Source organism: Copadichromis virginalis, linkage group LG10 (assembly GCF_057382275.1).
Source record: "Copadichromis virginalis isolate Kocher_CV1m ecotype Utaka linkage group LG10, C_Virginalis_male_GT1.1, whole genome shotgun sequence".
Classification (NCBI taxonomy): Eukaryota; Metazoa; Chordata; class Actinopteri; order Cichliformes; family Cichlidae; genus Copadichromis; species Copadichromis virginalis.
The window spans coordinates 14619798-14639695 of NC_140627.1; the positions used below are offsets into that span (position 1 = coordinate 14619798).

The following is a 19898-nucleotide window of genomic DNA, read 5'->3' on the forward strand; positions in this document are numbered from 1 at the left end:
AATGGCACTACAAACACAGATTTTTAACAAAACCTGCTGAGATGCTGGCTGTCGTTTGTTGCCATATGAATCTCCTGCCATCTGCTGGCTGTTGTTTGCTCTAATGAAGTTAAAGGTTCATTCAAGAGGCACCCCACAAAAATAAACATTTGAATTCCACTCTGACTTTTAAATGGGCATGTTTCAGAACGAGGAGGAAGATCAACAGAAACGTATCATTTACACTATCTCACCTTTTAAAACGACTGTAAATGTTTGACAGGTTCTTTTTTTTTTCCTTAAAAAGAATGTTAAAAATGTAAAACCCGCAGAAAAGATTTTTGTGTAATGACTCTAAAACTTGCCAAAGAAGTGAAACTGCGTAATGTCACAAGATCCATCGGGGTTGTTCATTGTTCAGATCAGACTAAACAAGAAATCCTCTATTGTAAGCAGCTTCCTTAGTAAAGAAATTCAAATGTAGATATGTGCCTGGTTTGCGAAAAGGATGACTATTTATGGCATGTACTGTGGGGGTGGGGCTGATGGTGAGTGCTTTTGTAAAGACACAAAAATCTGCTCTTATAGTTTAAGCAGCTGTGATACTCTTCAGACTTCACAATATTACATTACTGGAAGCTGTAAAACACTGAAATATCTTCTGGAGCCACAGCAGTAGGCTTGTAAATGTAAAGTTTAAAGTAAAAAGAGCCATTCTCAAGAGAACATGATTGCACTCGGCAAAAATTCAAAAAAACCTTTGCGCCACGTTTGTACTATTATTACGGTTTTGAGATCGTTTCAGCAGGTCAGAGTCATCCTGAGAGGACTGTGACTATAGACCAAAGTATGTATGGAGCCCCGGTTTTGTTTGTTGATATTTTGAAGTGATCAAATCTACAACAGAATGGCTAAAAAAAGAAAAGAAAAGAAGCCCAGAAAAGAGTTGAGGCCACAGCAGACTGAGATGCTGCAGCAGGACCTTAAGAGTGATGTCCTGCAATGTTGTGAAGAGCCAGAATTCCTTCACAGTGACGTTAGAGACTGATAGTCATACAGAAAATAATACATCACTAATCCCTTCCATCATTCCCTTTGTTACACAGACTTAATTAAAATATAAGATGGGGGGGGGGAAGTGTCTAAATAAATGCTCCAAAGTTGAACAACACACAATATCCATATATTTTCTCTTTCAATATATACAAGATACTGAAAGCAAAAACAGTGCAGCTACCTTAGAGGGGGAGCTGTATAACAGGTAGGAATGATTTCCTGTAAGCTTCTGTAGTGCATTGCAATAGAATGAGTCGTTTGCAGAATGTGCTCCTGTGACCGTCCAGCACGTCACGGAGAGGGTGTGACGGTTTGTCCATCTTAGTTTGTAATTGGCATAACATCATCCTCTGTGACACCACAAAGGACACGTCATTTAGTAAAGCTCCACATCCATCCCTGCTTGAGGTGGTTCTACAAGCTGCTGAGTCATCGGGTGTACTTAAGTTTTCACAGAACCTGTGAAAACGTTCCAGAAAGGATTATTTCTCACTGGCTTTATTTTTCCAATTTTATGACACAATGTAAATATGATGTAGATAAAACAGATCAATTTAAATCTCTCCTTTAAGTGGTGATATGTAACTACACTTCTGTGATTACTCCACCCTCGCATGCGTGTTTTCTGTGGCAAACAAATGTTTATATCTGACGGTTATACATTCCCACGAGGAAGAGGGCTTTGACAGCGCTGACCTCGTGACTCATTTACTGAAGAAACCATGAGACGGCGCTCATTAAAATCTTCACTATTTAAGTTATGACAGCGTCGATCTGGCCCCCCGTTTCTACCACAGGAAGTGTTTCCTTCTTTTCAAACAATCTCATGTCATATGGTGTGTGTCTAGATATCACCCTGCTCACTGATACACTCATTCTCGTTATCTATCACATCAGAAACTCATGTTTGGTATTTTCTCATATCACAGCTAATCCAGATGATTTATTGTTATTTTGAAAATCTGTTCAGTTTCTTTTTTGGCCTGTCTCCTTTACTCCTTCGTGGATTTACCTTATTAATGTTGGCTCAGTTTTTCCTCAGTTTCGAGCCTGGATTTAGCCACTCAAGATTTTTCTCAGTCAGGGGAAGTCAAAGTGTTTCTTGTGCTTTTTAAGCCCAGAACACTCAGTGCCTGCCAGTTTGTCCTATTACCACAGTTCACTTAAAGTGCAAGGATAACATATGGCTTATTAGTTATGTTTATTCAATTAGACATGGTAAAAGTTAAAGAACAATAATGCAAGTTGTTGTTTTTTTTGTTTCTTAGCAGAGATATGCAACACTACATGTTGTGTTTGTTAAATCTAAGTTTTAATGTTTAAGGAAAAAACAGGGCAGGTTCATACTTGCTGCACCTTAGTGGGGCTGGGTGGTAGTACCGAAAGTATTCAGTTTCAGTCTCCCACCGTCCCTCCCACCTTCCAATCACCATGTCAGCCTAACACCTCCTGCTGCAGAGGTGCTCGTCAGACCAGTTCTCAGGCACTGTGTTATGTGTTACTCTTTACGGAAGCGCTCGGTGCTACAAGTTAAAACTCAAGAAACGGCATCTAGTTCTGAAAAAAAGATAAACCAGATTGCACACTTTATGAAAGGACCGGACAACTTGCAGTGTCGAGTTTGGGACTGATCTTTAAACAGCTCTCACAGGAGCCCCCACGGGACGATTGGATGTGTTTGAGCCCATCACTGCAAGGACAAGACGACAGGTGAGTGTTGCTCTTAAGATTTTAAGCACTTAAGTGCTTTCAGTTTTAACATTCAACAAGTATATGTGGTTTACTGTGGATTCATGGGATTTACTGCATCTGGGTTTTTTTTTTGTTTTGGTTTTTTTGGGGTTTTTTTACTGAATGGCTCAGATTTATCTTTGTTTTGGCCAGCAGCCATTTTTACTGTGTAACACACTGATACCATTTAAAAGTAATTTTTATAACAATATAATAATTACATTTACCCAGGCACAAATCAGCATAAACTCAGACTATAAAATGCTTTAGTTTTTGGGGGGGTTTTGTGGTATGAAACTAAAACACTGAACTGTATCTCTAACAACACTGTCACGTGCCGGCAGATATGCCGGATATGGGGGGAATGTCAACTGCCATTCACTTATTATACAGATTAAAAGGACAGTATGAGACATAATCTTGCAAAGTGCTGTTGAGAAACAAATGTTTTCATCACGTAAACACTTATATTCCTTTAAAAAAAAAAAGAGTAAATGGAATAACCAACCAAAAATAGCCTGTCTGAGCGCTTTAGCCAAGAACTCTCAAACCGATAACAGTCACACAAGCACAAACTCACCAACAACTCTGTGTACTCCCTTACCCACAGACACAGAATGATTTATTCATCCATTTCAGAAATCTGGGAGTCATGACATCACAAAGTATTCGGGTCAAACAGTAAAATGCCAAGGCGATAAGATCCAGTGCAGTAAGAACAATAACAACCGGGGTGTGGCTCTCAGACACAGGCAAGTACAACACCTGGAAACTTCCTTGTTGTTGACCAGGAAGTTATAGGTGCACACCTGCCGTCTGAGAGGTATAGTGCAGATATGTTTTCTTGTCTTCAATGAGTTATCTGTAATGATTTTGAACTTTATAGAAAAATCTGAAAATTCTCATTCTTTACGTTTTGGAGTTAGCTCGATTCTTTCTGTCTGTCTGCTAGATCTGTGCACACTCTAAATCATTTTTCCTGTCCTGTCCTGCCCTGTTTTTTTTTAACTTGTTTGATTTTATAAAGAAACAGTTACAAAGTGTTTCTTAATTCAATGCTTGTTGCTTCCAGTAAAGGATATTTGGTACACTGTGGTGTGTTATTCTTGGCAAAAATGAAATATCAAGCTTTATCAAAACTAATTAACAAAACACTCAGAAGTTGACATGAGTGGGACGAAGAGTTCAAGAGTCATTCCCTGGAGAAAACAGCTGTGATGATGATCACTCCCTCTGTCACAAAGTAAAATGTAGCCTTAATATAATTAATATTATTCTCACAATACGTGCCAGTTTACATAAAGTCTTCTGGCCACAAATATTGTCACTGCTGTTGATCTTTGAATGATATGTGATGTATTTTTATTTACTTTCTCTTAAGATTTCAAACACTATTGATGGATCTAAATCCGTGTAAAACACTTGATTCAATCAGAAAACTGCAGCTCGTCAGATGATTAAAAATCCCTTTACATCAAATGTTTCATTTTTTTAAATCTGTGTTCTAACTGTAAAGTTTTCATTTCCTGTTTTAGAATATAGTTAATAAGAAAGTTGCATATTGCTATGTAAACATCGTATGCTCATCAGTAAACCTAGACTGTCTCAAGGGACTTTGGGTCAAAGGTCAGTCTGCTATGATCTGGCAATGAAACAACGCTGAGATTTACGAGAACAGTTTCAGCTGGATTTGCCCAATAGCGATCAGCTTTGGGACCTCCTCCTTTACATAGTCTGAAAATGTCTGGTGTCTCTCATCGATCTGCAGCTGTGAGGCTTCAGCACGATGGTCTCCTCGGTGAAGCCGTACAAAAAACAGCACTACGCTGACCTGAAGAATGACTGCATCAGGAACAAGACGCTGTTTGAGGATCCAGAGTTTCCAGCCACCAACGCTTCACTCTATTATAACAAACCACCTCCTGGTAGGGTAAAGTGGAAACGACCTGCGGTAAGTGGCCAAGGCTAATATCCATCAAGCCACATGTTTGTTTTTAAGACAGCATGTAAGAAAAGGAAAAAACGAAACCTATAATTATACTTTTTTTCAATACTGTTAAAGTCTTAACAGTCTGTCATGTTATTTTCTCTGTTGTAGGAGATAAGTAAAAAACCTCATCTGTTTGTTGAGGGCATCAGCTCCCATGATTTGAACCAGGGAGTTGTGGGAAACTGCTGGTTTGTTGCAGCCTGCTCTTGTCTGGCCTTGAAGCCAAAGCTCTGGCAGAAGGTGTGTTAACTTTGTTGCTTTATTCTTAATGTGGGTGTCGAGGAGTTGGTGCGTTAAAGTTGATAACTGTACATTAATAAAACTTAAATACTGTAACTATAGCAGCAGGGTATTCGTTTCAGGAAGGAAGTTCTCCCATGGATATATTCAATATATCTGGCAGACAAACATATTATATTGTACTGTAACTTTGCTAATAACTAAGGGCAAAGGGACTATGAAACCTGAGAGATACAAAATTCAGCTATTTAGAAAATTGTCTGTGAAACTTGACTGTATTGGGTTTATCTTTTTTTCTTAAATAAAATACAAATCAAAGAAGAAGAGGGAAAAGAGGGAAACCTGAAGAGGAACTGGAGGGGCTTAGCGATGGAGAATAAATGTCAACCAAAAAGTTTTAGTCCTTTGTAGAAATCTTTCACCTTTTTTCCACATTTTAGTTGCAAGAAATGAGCAGAGGAAGAAAAACTGAAAGTGTGAGGATACATCAGCTATGCATTCTATGTCACTTATTTTGTCTTACCCACTCCACATTATATGTTCTCAAATCCCTGGGGTTGGTACAACTAGAGAACTTAATGGCCAATTCTTTATTACAGCGTTATGTATGTTCCATCCACTGCAAACGTTTGATTTTATAACACACATAAAACACTACAACACCTGCATTTATTGGTCATGAGATAATGTGAACTAAATAGGCATGCTTCCACTATACTGTGTAGAACTGCAGATCTTTTGTCTGAATTCTGCGTGCACTCAGCGCTTTATGAGCAAAGATGTAATTTAAAGGGTTTTGTTGAACTCGTTATAGTGTATACTAAACTCTAGTATGTTTATGTTTTGGTGATTTTGTTCAAATCTATCTGTTGTGGGCACATTTCATTTTGGGTGATGTCGCATGCCAAATCAGGTGATTCCTGACTGGAAGGAGCAGGAGTGGGATGACAAACACCCCGAGAACTACGCAGGAATCTTCCACTTTCAGTTCTGGATCTTTGGTGAGTGGATCGACGTGGTGGTCGATGACCGACTCCCTACGATCAATGAAGAACTCATCTACTGCCACTCGAAAGACCCCAACGAATTCTGGAGTGCTCTGCTGGAAAAGGCCTATGCAAAGTCAGTATACTTTAAATAGCCTGATTGGGGGGGGAGACTCTTACTTGGTTTAGTTTTAGGTCCCGTCTGCATTTATAATGCTTTGAACTAAACTTCTGCATTTCTTACACCATCTGTGCCCAGGCTCTCTGGCTGCTATCAGTCCCTTGAGGGTGGAAACACTGGTGATGCTGTGGTGGATTTCAGTGGAGCTGTATCTGAAGCCATCAGCCTAGAAGAAGGGCAATTTTATAAGGACCAAGGAAAACAAGACAAGCTTTTTGATGACCTGCTGAAGGTGTACGACCGAGGAGGAATCATAAGCTGCTCCATCAGGGTCTGTGCTGTTTCTGAATATACACGTCTTTGTGTTTTAAGCACTTTAAACATGCCGATAGTAATTGTTTGCAAAATATTACAGGCACAGCCTCATGAAATTGAGCTCAAGATGATAAACGGGCTCGTGAAAGGCCATGCGTACTCAGTAACTGCAGTGAAGAGGGTTCGTTTGGGTCATGGGCTGCTGGCCTACTTCAAGAATGAAACCATTCCTCTGATCCGTATGAGAAACCCCTGGGGTAAGATTGAATGGAAAGGAGCCTGGAGTGACAGGTGAGCAGGAAGCTTGTTATAGTTAATTTTGTCTTTGCTATGTGTTCTGATTTCAGCAGACACTGTGCCAAAAAAAAGCCTTTTTAAATGGAACGCTGTCTGCCTTACAAACTTGTTTTTGTGTTTTTTGGATTCATATGGAAAACAGAGCCGTGGTTCGTTGGTTCAAATAGTTCAATCACATTTGATTTTATTTATGTAGCAAATCACAACAGATGCCTCAAGGCACTTTACATCAGAAGATGAAGAAGCCATAAAGACCCTAACAGTCAGACCCAGCCTTATCTATATTCTGTTGAAATCTCCCAATTCTTTGAATTTTTGGGCTGAAGGAGGGACAATACTCGGTGTATCAATGCTCACAACCTGCTTTGGGACAACCTGCTTACAACCTTCTCTTCATGATTCAACAATTAAGCATGTCAAGAAAACAGTGTAACACATTCCCAGCAGATCAAGGATACAGAGTGATGCACATTTATCTAATGAACTAATATGTGAATATGTTCTGTTAACTCAAAAGTATAACGAGAACTAAACTACATACAGCTCACACACTCTATATTAAAGGGTATAATGTGATCTACAGCAGTATTCTAATTCAACTACTTTGATTACATATATAAGGTAACATATAATAACAGAATAATCTAACAATTCTTTATCAAAAAGGAAAGTTTCAATACTAATCTTAAAAGTAGAGAGGGTGTCTGTCTCTTGAGTCCAAACTGGGAGCTGGTTCCACAGTGGCGTGAAGGCTCCTCCTCCCATTTTACTTTTAAATACCTGAGAGACCCCAAGTAAGCCCCCAGTCTGAAAGCAAAGTGCTCTAATGGGGTATACACTAATGCAAGGTCTTTAGGATAAGATGGAGAATAATTATTCAAGCCTTGTATAACAGGAGAAGATTAATTAATTGAATTAATTGAATTAATTGATTCTTTATTTAACAGAGAACCAGTGAAGAGAAGCCAATGTGGGACAAATACACTCTCTATTTCTAGTCTGTGTCAGTACTCTCACTGCAGCATTTTGGATCAACTAAAGCATTTTTAGGGAGTTTTTGGGAGAGCCTGATAATAATGAATTACAATGACTGAGCCTAATAATGCCAAATAATGACTTCTTCATGGCAAAACCTCCATCTGTCTGTAAATTAAATTTGTAATGTAATTTAATGTTAGGGCAAGTTGTTGGCTAATACTCGGGGATGTTACAGCATTTTAGATTGAACTATTTACAGACTTTTACAGAGATCTATAAAAGGAGTTTCAGGTATTTTTATTTTTTCAGTGTTACAAAGTCTCTGTGGAAACTTTTGCTACTGGCTCAGACAGGCAATTGTCCAAAAATGAAAAAATGTCTTTTGATCTGTGCGCTGTTTGTAAGCGCATTAAACATTCTTCCTTGCTTTATTCTTGTTTGCCAGTTCTGAGGAATGGGCAAAGGTTGGTGACACAGAGAGGCATAAGCTTGGCATCACAGTGGAAGATGATGGAGAGTTCTGGTAAGTGATGAATTTCCTCAATCACAGCACTATTTCAGGACAGTTTATCCCACTTTTCCAGATTTTAATAATAGATTCTGTTCAAATCTTCAGGATGTCATTTACAGACTGGTGCAAGTTCTTCACTGATGCAGACGTGTGCCGTGTCATAAATACTTCATTGATTAGCGTCCATAAGACTTGGAATGAGTACGTGCACTTTGGCAGCTGGTCCAAAAATGCTGACCCACTTCTAAACCGCTGTGGGGGCTGTGCTAACCACAAACGGACATTCCTGCAGAACCCACAGGTACAGCAGGCTCTGGATGACCTCTCTCCTTACATCGCCTCTGTTCATGTATGTGTACACATCTGTGATGACTCCATTTCAACTTCTTTTGCAGTATTTATTTGATGTGACAAAGGAGACTGATGAGGTCCTCATCTCGTTGCAACAGAGAGACATGAAAATCCACAGACCTCAAGGTCACGGAGAAAACCTTACCATTGGCTTTGGCATCTTTAAGGTATCACAGTGTCATGTAACCCTTCCATATGTGGGAAAGACTGTGTTTGTGGGAGATGTGAAATGCTTAAAATATAGCCAAACATGTCATACTCATTTGTCAGAATAATGTCTGCTGTGTGTGCTGAGTTTGAGGGGACTTTCTTCACAGCTTCACAGCTATTGTAAATGTTTAAAGTCTAAAGAAAATGTGTCAAATTGTCTCAATATGCAGGACTAGAAATGAGGGATAATAATACGGTGCAGGCCCACATTTAGTGAACGGCTCATTATTCTTGTCTGGAATGAAAACATTAATCAAAGTTCAGTTTATTTTGGTCAAAAGCAAAGCCTTTTCACCCCATCCTGCATCACTTTGGTCAAAAAAATCTGGCTTGAATTGACTTTCTCTTCTCATTTAATGACCAAACAGTGATAAGTTTGTTTTTTCCAACAACTTACACCCCTTGAGTGTTTTATCAGAACCAAAACAGACCATTTCAGCAGCCTGAACCATAAATGATTAAACACAAAAAGGTACCACATACTTTCTGTGATTGCTTCAGGCTGAAAAGCAGCGTGGAACCGAACACCAAACTCAAATCTTTGTGATGATTTCAGACGGCTCGGATGCCTGTGTTCTTGTGCAGCAGTGTGCAGGGATTATTTAGGACTCACGTGTTATGTCTGCTAAATCATAACCAGGCCAAAAAAAAAGCTGAAAAGTATGAAATACATGGATACACTGAGTTCTGAAACAGACACAAGATACAATAAGTGCCGATCACTACAACCTGGGGTGTGTTTCAGAAACGGGTTTAAAACTTGATGTTGTCCTGCATGTTGCGATTAGATTGTCACCTTTAAATGAGACCATGAAACCCAGTGTGACAAAACTGACGGCCCATTTCCTGTAATGAGACTTTAGTTGACAGAGACATGGCAAAGTTCAGACACACACTGTGCACTATTATCACGCTGATAGAAGTGCTGCCAAAACTCTGGACAGGAATGAATATCAGCACCATAAAAAGCTTTTAATTAAAAAAAAAGAAAGAGAACAGAAACAGTCGTGTGCGCGTGGCCCACTGTGGAAGTGAAATGTTAAATCTTTATTTAACCTTTCTCATGTATGTTTATCATACAAGTAATGTGTCCTCTTCCTTTATCGGGCACTTTCTCTAAACCACAGATGTTACGATTAGATTCCTGTCTGCTGTGTTTGTGGTGAAAAAAAAAATCACATTTAATGCCACTGTATTTTTTTTTTCAAAAACAAGAAGAAATAAGACGATCAGTCAACACAGTAATGCGCGTGTTAAAATTCAATTATTGTTTCTATTTTGTGCCACCAGGAGGCAGAAAACTCTTTTCCACTTCTCTTTACTACGCCGTTTAAAGGCATCAATTAAAGTTTATGATGAACAAGAAGAACATGTATTCGTTGACTCTGGCACGAATTCAAATGTAGTTTAATTAAGTACAAAATTAGCAAAATGCAGTTTAAAAGTCATTTTTCTGCCCAGGTACTTTTTCGGATTGCTGCTATACTGATGCAGCTGACTGCGGTGGAGCGGAAGGTTTTGCTCCTTCATGCAGTAAAAAGTGCAGTTCATTAGAGTTCAAGTCACCTTTAAGTAAGATGGCTATAAATTAAACAGGGAAAAATGAAATTCTGCTACCCAGATTTGTTTGTATAGTAGACGTAATTTATGTAATCTTGTATATTTTTGCTACGTCGTATTATTTTGATCAATTGTTTTTGCAAGCTAAGCTTGCAGTCAAGCTCACCCTGTATGTCAAGCTGCATTCATTTTGAGCGTACTATATGCTTCTTAGGTGATATTTTCATGTGTCACTTGTAATCGCATTTCCTTTGAAATTTATTGAAGTAGCTCCAAACTGTGTTGCACAGGATTTTGGTAAATTATGCTCACAAAATATCAAATTCTTTTCTAGGTGGAGCTGAACAGGAAGTACCGTTTACATGACATCCTGACCCAAAAGTGTGTAAATACGTCAACCTACATCAATGCTCGGACAGTGTTCATGAGGATCAGTCTGACTCAGGGCCGATATGTCATCTTCCCCACCACCTTCCAGCCTTTTACGCTGGGCGATTTCATGCTCCGGGTTTTCACTGATGTGGAGTCCGGCTGCAGGTAGGACAGTGCCGTAGATGTGAGGTCAAGCCAACAACAGTGTGTAGCTGAGTTTGTCAGACAAAAATGTAATATCAATAACTCCAAAAATAACGCACTTATCTGGGAAAGTGACTGACATGGCAGCTGTTTGTACGTTTTTAGTCCAAGAAAACATTCAAATTAGTGTTTTGGGAAATAGGGACCATTTAAATGTGATTTACAGTAACTTCTATTGCTTTTCTTGGCCAAATATTTTATTTTGCCAGATTTTGTTTTGTTTCTTTTTGGCACAGCAACTCATAGTCACAAATTAATAATACAGGTCATCCACTCAGCCTTGTCTATGAATCATAGGTGTAATGTTACTGTTCCACTCTTTCAGTTTGCCTCTAGTAAGAACAAGGCCACATTGCCAACTCTTAACTCTTCTCTACTCTCACAGGGAGCTGACAGTGGACAAGCCTCAGGTAAAATGCTGGAGTTCAATCATTGGTTACCCACAAGCTGTGACTCATGTCTATGTACATTCAGCTGAGGGGCTGCAGAATCAGGACCGCACAGGAGGTTAGAAGACTTTCCACAAGTTAAACTTCCTGCTATAACACTTCTGTTCAGCGTGATGAGTCTTGAATCCACCAAATCTGGTTCTCTTTCACGCAGGTGCAGACCCCTACGTGATCATATCATGTGAGGGCAAGTCAGTCAAATCCACCATCCACAAGGACACCTTAAACCCAGAGTTTGCAACTAGCGGTGTTTTCTACAGGAAAAAGCTGAGCAAGCCCATAACTGTGCAGGTAATATGCAGTCTATCTCATTAGTCCTGCTTAATGGAATTATTCTCAGTGACTGGTGGAGCAAAGGGATTTCTCACCTCTGTCCGGTTGAAACTATGTCTCTCAGACATGTGTGCTTTTCAGAGATCAGCGTTATTTTAATCTCAAAGACTGTAAAGTTTTCATTAAAGAGTTTGTAAAAGGCTTCAAGAGCATAAGAAAACAAATTTCCCAGCTTTTAACAGTGAATAAACTTTCAATTTACCTGAAGTCTTACACACAATTCTGCATCAAATGTAAACTAAGTGCCGTCTCTGTTCATAAAAGCCAAAACAACAACAATACATTTTTTTTACACCACTAGCCTAATTTGCATATTGGACCAAGTCTCATCCTGCGTGTGCAAATCTTAAATTCCTAATCTGTTTAATGAGTGAAAACATTTGTTTTGCCATTACATTTTAGAGTGTGGAGATAAATATATTTCAAACTGACTGTTTCTCCTCAGGTGTGGAACAGCAACGCAGTGAAGGATGAATTTATGGGCCAAGTCGTGTTGTCCGGGTCAGTGAACGACCCCACCGAACCTCAGAGGCTTCAGCTCACAGATCAAGGACGGCAGATGCCCGGCACCATCGGCCTAAGGATCGTCACCTCGGTTCAGCTGACTGCCATATGACCGGAGAAAGGGCTGAATCCTTTCTCAGCTTTGACTTATTTGACAAGCATCAAAACCAGCAGCGGGATGCATTTGTATGAAGGTGAATTTATGTGAGCAGGGAATTATGGGACAAACTGAAAATCTCTCCCTTTTCGTTACTTTTGATCTTTTTTTTTTTTTAATTCATGCTTTTATAATTTATATATAAAGATTTTATTTTGATGTGTTTGTAACCCCGATTATTCTGATACGACACTGTGAGAAACATGGCAGTATTTGTCCTTCAGGCCTCACAGTTACCAAGATCGCGGCCTGTACAGTCGCCTTTTTGCAGAGTAACGTGTTACATGCTACACCTGGTGTTACACGTATGCATTCCTCTTCCGTTTCTTTCCTCCAGCAGTTTACAATCATGGTTCGTTCTCATGAGTACTAAGAAAATCCTCAATGGAACAAAAATTAAAAGAAATCCTAAGACCAAACACTGCTACGACTCTGGTTTTCTTCCTCTTTTTATTTCAGTCCAGTTCCCAAACTGCAATATTTTGTTGTTTTTTTTTCCTTCAGTTTTTTTTTTTTGTTTTTTGGACACTCAAGACACAGCCATGCACAATTCAAAGTTCAAAAAGTCTATTGCTTCAACCACAATTAAAAATAGTTTATCCAAAACCTCATTTCCCCTTCACTCATTTGTCCTTTTCCAAAGATGGGGGAAGGCCTGCTGAGGTATGCCAGATGGATCAGCAGTTTTACAAAGCTAGACAATAATAAGAGTAGTAGTAATAATAATCATAATAATAATAAAGATAATAATTTAAAAAGTAACATTTTTTGTCTTTGTTCCATTCTCTTGATAGACATTAATAGAGGAATTTTCACACCACGTGTACAGGTTTACACATTCAGAAGATAGGAATGTACAGGAGCAACCACAGAAAAGGGGGCACGTCGGCGGTGTCTCTCGTCCCGAAATTCACCTTTGTGCTCATAGTTCAGACCTGTACATGGGGCAGAGGCCAGATGTCCCAGGGCTGGCGAAGCTTCCTAACAGGCCACCCACACCTACCACGCGCACTCACACACGCACACACACACACACACGCACAAACACTCAGCAGTGGTATTCAGGACAGACTGTGTGGGCCCGCACACAGAGTGCTGCATTCATCGGCTCTCTGTCCGGATGAAGGAGTGTCCTATAAAGCCCAAACAGGAGAGGTGGATCCAGGAGTGCAGAGACGGCGTTTGTGTGTTTGCTTTTCTCTCTTTTTTTCTCTTCTATTTCCAGGGTGCAAAACAATTATTGATACATACCACAGAGCAACCTGAATATTGTCGTTTTAAGTTACATAGTTATGAAAAAAAAGTGGGGGTTCCCGTCGTATTTACATACATACATACATATCCTAACAATCTTAACCTATCTGAAGATGACATACAGTGTATAGTTTGTTTTACATGCATGGATTCTGTTGCTTCCTCCTGTCTCACGTCACTCCATCTTCTGCGCTGGACAGTGGAGGTACAATATGACTAAGCAGCTACCCTGCACCTCAAAGTCAAGGTGGACAACACGAGTGAGGCATCTTCTAGTGCAGATTGAGGTAGCCCCCTAACACACACACACACTCACGCACGCACGCACACACACACACGGGGGGGGGGGGGGGGGGGGATGCTACATGGGAAATGTCCAATGAAGGCAGCAAATACAGACACAAAATCTAAACTTCTGTACAGAGGAGTGAGTTTAAGCAAACCCAGTATGGAAGGAATGATGGCGATCAATGTGAACCTCGGCTAGGGTTTTCAGCGCTATAGGGCAAGGTACAATCGTAAAATGGCACTCCCTGCTTCCTGCTTCACTCCCTTGATAACATCCCCCTCTTTTTGATCTGACGCACACCCACAAGGTGATAAAATGTAAATATCACGGAAAGAATTTGCATAACATCCAATTAAATGAGGGGGGAAAAAAGAATGAATGAGCAGCATCATAAGTACAAAAAGGAAGAAGGAAGGACGGAAGGAAGGAGGGAAGGAAGGAGGGGCAGCTGGTGGTCAGTGGCTCATTGGACACAACACATGCATTTGAAGTACTTTCCCTTTATGTCGTGTTTGTCAGTTTCAATTGGATAAAGATATTTTTTGTTCACAGCATTTGTTTGTTGGGTGTATTTTGACTAAGGACACTGTGATTCTTGGGGCATCCTTGGGTGTGATTGAGTGTGGTGCTGGACCTCCAACTTACTGTAGATGACCATCTTCTAGGATGAGTAAATGACAGATCTCCATAATATAAACATCTCAAGCACACAGCTCTGGCTCTGGCATCAGTGATCATGTGTGTCTGCAACAGGAAACAGCCAAAACTTCAGGCAACCGTCGCCAACTCCAACTCTTCACCGATATGAAATGGATTAATAAAGGGTGTTTAAAGCTGGCATAGGTCATGTGAAATTATTCCTGACTTTTTCCCCTGTAGTGGCACCCCTACTACACGCATTTACAAACACACACACAGACACACAGAAAATGCAAAAATATTCCACCTTGAGATGTGACAGTCTGCAGAGGAGTAGCTATGTTTTTTCCACAGAGCCGTAGTCATGCAGGCAAAGGCTGGGTCCAGAATCACGCTCTCACATCAGCCAGTCCCTGCAGGTGCAGGTGTGGCCCAATGGTGCACCATGAAGGGAAGGACTGGAGGAGGGATAATCAAGCCTAAAGCTTGCCAGGGAAGGAAATTCAGGCTCTTCAAGTTTAGTTTTTTTGTCTCTCCTCGTCGCTCTTGGAGCCTCTTCTTGAAAATGAGCACGCTTTCTTTTCAATTTTCTCATGGTTTTTTTTTTTCGGTTTGGGAAGCAACCGCCTCCCAAACAGGACGTACGACACAAAGAAATGTGCACAGTTTGTATACGCGCACGCAGGCCAACACACCCACACACTCACACACACTTGTGATAGACTGCTCTACATGTACAGAGTGCTGGAGGAGTAAACGGGGAGACAAGGTCTTTTCAGCAGCATGGGCCGAGACGCTGCAAGGCCAGATGTCCATCCTACATTTGAGGCCTGGGGGTCTTTTGTCCTTGTGCTGTCACTGTAAGTCACACAAACCCCTCCTTGTGCTGTCACTGTCACGTCACCCGCCCCCCATACACCCATACACCCAAGCCCCTGGATGTGATGAAAGCACTCATCGCAGGCGGGGCTCCAGCCTCGGGTGCGGACAGAGAGCACATCCTTAGCGACTGCTGTTCTTTATGGCTTCCTTTGCAGCTACAATCAGGGGCGTCAGGCTGGATAGAGGCTTCGCCAACTTGAGGAAAGAATGCTGAAAATGCAAAAAATCATTTTTTAAAATGTACCTATGAATCCAAAGAGTGTTGCAATATCATAAAAATACAGTTATGATTATTAAAACAAGCATAAGAGTAGATTTAATATAGTACGCTTAGAATCATATTATTCTATTCAATTCAGTTTTGTTTATATAGCGCCAAATTACAACAACAGTTGCCTCAAGGCACTTTATATTGTAAGGTAGACGCTGCAATAATACATTCAGAGGAAAAAAAACCAACAATCATATGACCCCCTATGAGCAAGCACTTCGGCGACAGTGGGAAGGAAAAACTCCCTTTTAACAGGAAGAAACCTCCGGCAGAACCAGGCTCAGGGAGGGGCAGCCATATGCTGCGACCGGTTGGGGTGAGAGAAATTATTATTATCATTATCCAAGAATCATTATCCAGTTTCCAGGGTAACTAACAAAAGTTGATAACCTAGTACATGACCTGCCTATCCAAAAAGATAATTTTGTTAAAAGAACAAGATGATGAACGCCAAAATGCAACACTTTGAGCTCAATTTGGTTTTGCGCAGTAGTAAGAATTATGGCTCGTTTACACCACATCACTCACATAGTTGGATATATTCGTCAAAGTGCAGCAGATGGTAGCGTGTCTACATACTGTTTATTTCTCAAGTCTCTGTTTTTACCTGGAGCAACTCCTTGGCAGAACCTCTGCGGTCCACATCCATCTCCAGACAGCGGTTGAGGAAGTCTCTGAACACAGATGATAGTCTCTCTGGATTCTGCAGCTCTGGAGTCCCGTTGGTTGCGATCAGGTAGAGCGCCTGGAAAGATGATCGCAGTCAAACATGCAAGGACCGCAGAAAAAAGACATACGAATATTTTATCTCCACGTAAACTGTAAGAACCATAGACGGCTACTGAGCCTCCGTGTTGTGGCTGTGCTTTGTCTCTTACCCTGAGTGGATTCTCATTCAGATAAGGTGGTTCTCCCTCCACCATCTCTATCGCCATGATTCCCAGAGACCAGATGTCCACTTTCGGGCCGTACGCTTTCCGAGTCACCACCTCTGGTGCCATCCAGTAGGGCGTTCCCACCATCGTGCTGCGCTTGTTTTGCTCGGGAGTGATCTGAGCGCAGAAGCCGAAGTCGGCTGCAGGAAGTGAGAGAGAGGGAGACAGAGAGACGCAAGGGTGTTTTAACATTGAGTCGTGCATTTCTATTCTTTTTATTTGATCCCAGCAGTCTTTCATTTAACACAACACAGTGTCTCTAAACCTGATCATACTCCTCACCAAAGCCAAAGTTTATTGAATAAAATGAATAAATGCTTACTCAGCTTCACGGATCCATCCATCCCTAAGAGGATGTTGTCACTTTTTATATCTCTATGGATAACTTGATTGGAGTGTAGAAAGTCCAAAGCTTGCAGACACTGAAGAGAAAAAAAACCCATTACTAACTTCACCTACGAAAGAAAGTCCGTGTTCAGGAAAAATTTAGACGTAGACTGTCCTTTTCTCTAGGCTGGGTAAAATGCGTAAACTTGTCTACATGAGTCCACCTTAATATTAGGGTCATCTGGCAGTACTGCTGATCTAAACTTGGCTTCTTACCTCTCTGCAGACTGCTGCAATCTGGCCTTCGTCCATGCAGGTCTCAGTCACTACATCTGTCAGCGAGCCTCCAGCCAAATACTCCATCACCACCCAAAGCTCATCTCCTACCAGGTAACTAATAAAAGAGAAAGTGAGAAACACATATTTAATATTTCTTTGGCAAATCGAGTCTCAAGCCTTGCCCAGAAAATTAGATGACAGAGCAGTCTACGACAAGAAGCAAGAGCTAAAGCACGTTACCGCTAGCTGTGGACAAAGGGACATAAAGCAAAAGAAAAAAGGAGCCGAGTGGAACAGATGCTCGAAAGCTGCATGAGCTGAGTGCCCTTGCTGAATGCTTATACGGTTTTACAACACTAGGTGTCAGTAATGTCTTAAGATGAAATGAGACCACCATTAGAAGAAGAACAGCAAGAAAGAGGAGGAGATGAGGAAGAAAAGAAGGCTGGGAGGATTTTTCAATGTCATTAAGGTAACTATAATACACACTAGGCCAAAATCACTCTACAGTCAACTGCATCAACTTTGTTCTGATCACAGATCAGCTGCTACTGGCAAAGTTATATTTATACACTGGGTAAGTTTACTTGCAAACTTAAGTAATAACAGTAAATCCATATTAAATTGTAGTGTAATGTTTGGTTATTGGAACTAGCAACATATATGTAGTAAGCAGGTGACTGCATAGAACGTGAGGCTGGAATAAGAAGAAAAAATCTCCACTACGACTCTTCAGCTCATCAAGCTTTAACTGTGTCCAATGAAGAAATTAACAACTATAATTAATTACCATAATTAACTCATTACACCTACGGTGTAGATTTAACACAGAAGCATAAATCTTTCTACTTATTTCTGTGACTCTACAGGTGAAATCAAACCTGTCAAGGTAGTTCACTATGTTGGAGTTTTTGTTTTCCCTCATCACCAAGATCTCATTGATGATCAACTCTTTCTTGGGCTGCTGCTGCAAGTTCATCTGCTTAATGGCCACCTGAGAAAACAGACAAGATATACTGGGTGTACAATAAGTTCCCCGATGGCTCGCTAAGGAAAAAGAAACAATATACAGAATGTTAATGTTGTTAAATAAACTCCTCAAAAAATGAAAGGAACATTTCAAAAACAAAACGTCTTGCGTCTTGCGTCAAAGATCCTGAAAATCAAAGTGAAACACTGATGCGGCAGGCTAATCTATTCTGCTGAACTGTCACTGCAGAAACTCAAAATGCTACTCAACAGTTTGTGTGCCCCCCACGTGCATGTATGCATGCCTGACAACACTGGGGCATACTCCTAATGAGACGAAGGTGTCCCGGGAGATCTCCCAGATCTGGACCAAGGCATCACTGAGTCTGAGGTACAACCTGGCAGCATTGAATGGGCTGAAACATAACATCCCAGAGGTGTTCAATTGGATTTAGGTCAGGCAAACGTGGGATCATTCATCTAGGTATTGCCTGCATACTCTTGCTGGGTTTTGTCGTGCACCAGGAGGCAACCAGGACCCACTGCACCAGCATAGGGTCTGACAATATAGTCTGTTTCTGATTGTTTTGGTCAGAGACATTCACGCTAGCATCCTTTTGGAGGTCATTTTGTAGATCTGGCAGTGCTCATCCTGTTCCTCCTTGCTCAAAGGAGCAGATACCGGTCCAGCTGTTAGGTTTGGGACTATCTACGGCCCTGTCCAGCTCGCCTACATCCTGGAACTGCCTATGTCCAGGAATCTCCTCCATGCTCTTAAGACTGTTAATAGCACATACTGATGTGTCATCCTGGGGGATTACCCGTGCAACCTATGAAGGGTTCAGGTATCACTTCATTCTAAATGCAACACTAGTGGGAAAAAAAACGTTAGAAAAGACGAGGAGGGAAAAATGTCAGTGGCCTCCACCTGTAAAACGATTCCTGTTTTGGGGGTTGATGCTGTACTCTGATTATAAAGAGTTCCTTTACATTTTTTGAGCAGTTTACAGTCTGTTATACCTCTTGGCCGGTTGCTATATCGATGGCAGTGTACACAGTCCCGGACGCTCTGCAAAACACAAGATCAAAATTACACCAGCACTGCAAATAGTGGTGACTTTTTACATTATTCAGAGACCTTCAGGATTAAAATATGAGGTGTGACAAAGAAGCCCCGAGGGCAGACTTATATAAATCAGGTTTTACTTGCATTACATCAGACTGATCTCATGTTCAGAGTCACTATCTCCTGGACCTTTGCACTGTTGCATGAGCAGATGCTAACTGTAGTGTGTTAATATGACCAAATTTCCCTTTTCCTTTTCTTTTGATATGGAGAGAAGTCTCAAATTAAGTTGTATTCTAATGATGTTATGAAATTGTGAATTAACATAGAGGGGGAAAAGTCCACACTTCATGCCAGAGATGTTTTTTTTCTTCTTCTTAATGAGCTAGATTTCCTAATTTAAACCTTAGCAATGACAAGCACACACACTTGCTTCCAATAGCTGCTCAAAGGAATGGTATGCAGCCAATCTGTCCTTATTAGGAAGCATAACTTGTAATACAAGAAAAAACCTCCACTGTGAATTGAGGCTTTGTTTTTCCCCCTCTGTCTCTTGCTGTCAGCTACACCTGTACAACTCTGAATAATGAGGCACATTTTAAGTCAGCCTGACAAAGAATAAATATACAATCATCTACTGTTT

At 40.7% G+C, this 19898-nt stretch overlaps 2 protein-coding genes across 5 annotated transcripts in view; one reads left to right on the forward strand and one right to left on the reverse strand.

Moving 5' to 3' along the window:
* Window positions 1-2519: 2519 nt before the first annotated feature.
* LOC146700049 (calpain-5-like) lies at window positions 2520-12768 on the forward strand. Of its 2 annotated transcripts, none has more exons than XM_085470071.1 (13): window positions 2520-2745; window positions 4535-4717; window positions 4865-4996; window positions 5910-6118; window positions 6242-6434; window positions 6519-6709; window positions 8139-8216; window positions 8310-8505; window positions 8600-8722; window positions 10660-10862; window positions 11287-11408; window positions 11505-11641; window positions 12129-12768. In XM_085470071.1, the coding sequence occupies exons 2-13, from the start codon at window positions 4553-4555 to the stop codon at window positions 12297-12299; spliced, it is 1920 nt and encodes a 639-aa protein (XP_085326197.1). In that variant the 5' UTR covers window positions 2520-2745; window positions 4535-4552; the 3' UTR covers window positions 12300-12768. The 2 variants fall into 2 exon arrangements, with proteins under 2 accessions (XP_085326197.1, XP_085326199.1); XM_085470073.1 differs by lacking the exon at window positions 2520-2745 and adding an exon at window positions 3567-3589.
* Window positions 12769-15092: 2324 nt separating this feature from the next.
* The window catches only part of LOC146700050 (serine/threonine-protein kinase PAK 3), a 50679-nt gene continuing 45873 nt past the window's right edge, over window positions 15093-19898 (reverse strand). For all 3 annotated transcript variants that reach the window (XM_085470075.1, XM_085470076.1, XM_085470074.1), the window contains 7 exons: window positions 19210-19258; window positions 18102-18214; window positions 17218-17335; window positions 16937-17036; window positions 16558-16754; window positions 16287-16424; window positions 15093-15618 (listed from right to left, as the gene is read on the reverse strand). In XM_085470075.1, coding sequence (XP_085326201.1) covers window positions 15529-15618; window positions 16287-16424; window positions 16558-16754; window positions 16937-17036; window positions 17218-17335; window positions 18102-18214; window positions 19210-19258 — 805 coding nt within the window. In that variant the 3' untranslated portion in view covers window positions 15093-15528. The remainder of the gene's footprint in view (window positions 15619-16286; window positions 16425-16557; window positions 16755-16936; window positions 17037-17217; window positions 17336-18101; window positions 18215-19209; window positions 19259-19898) is intronic.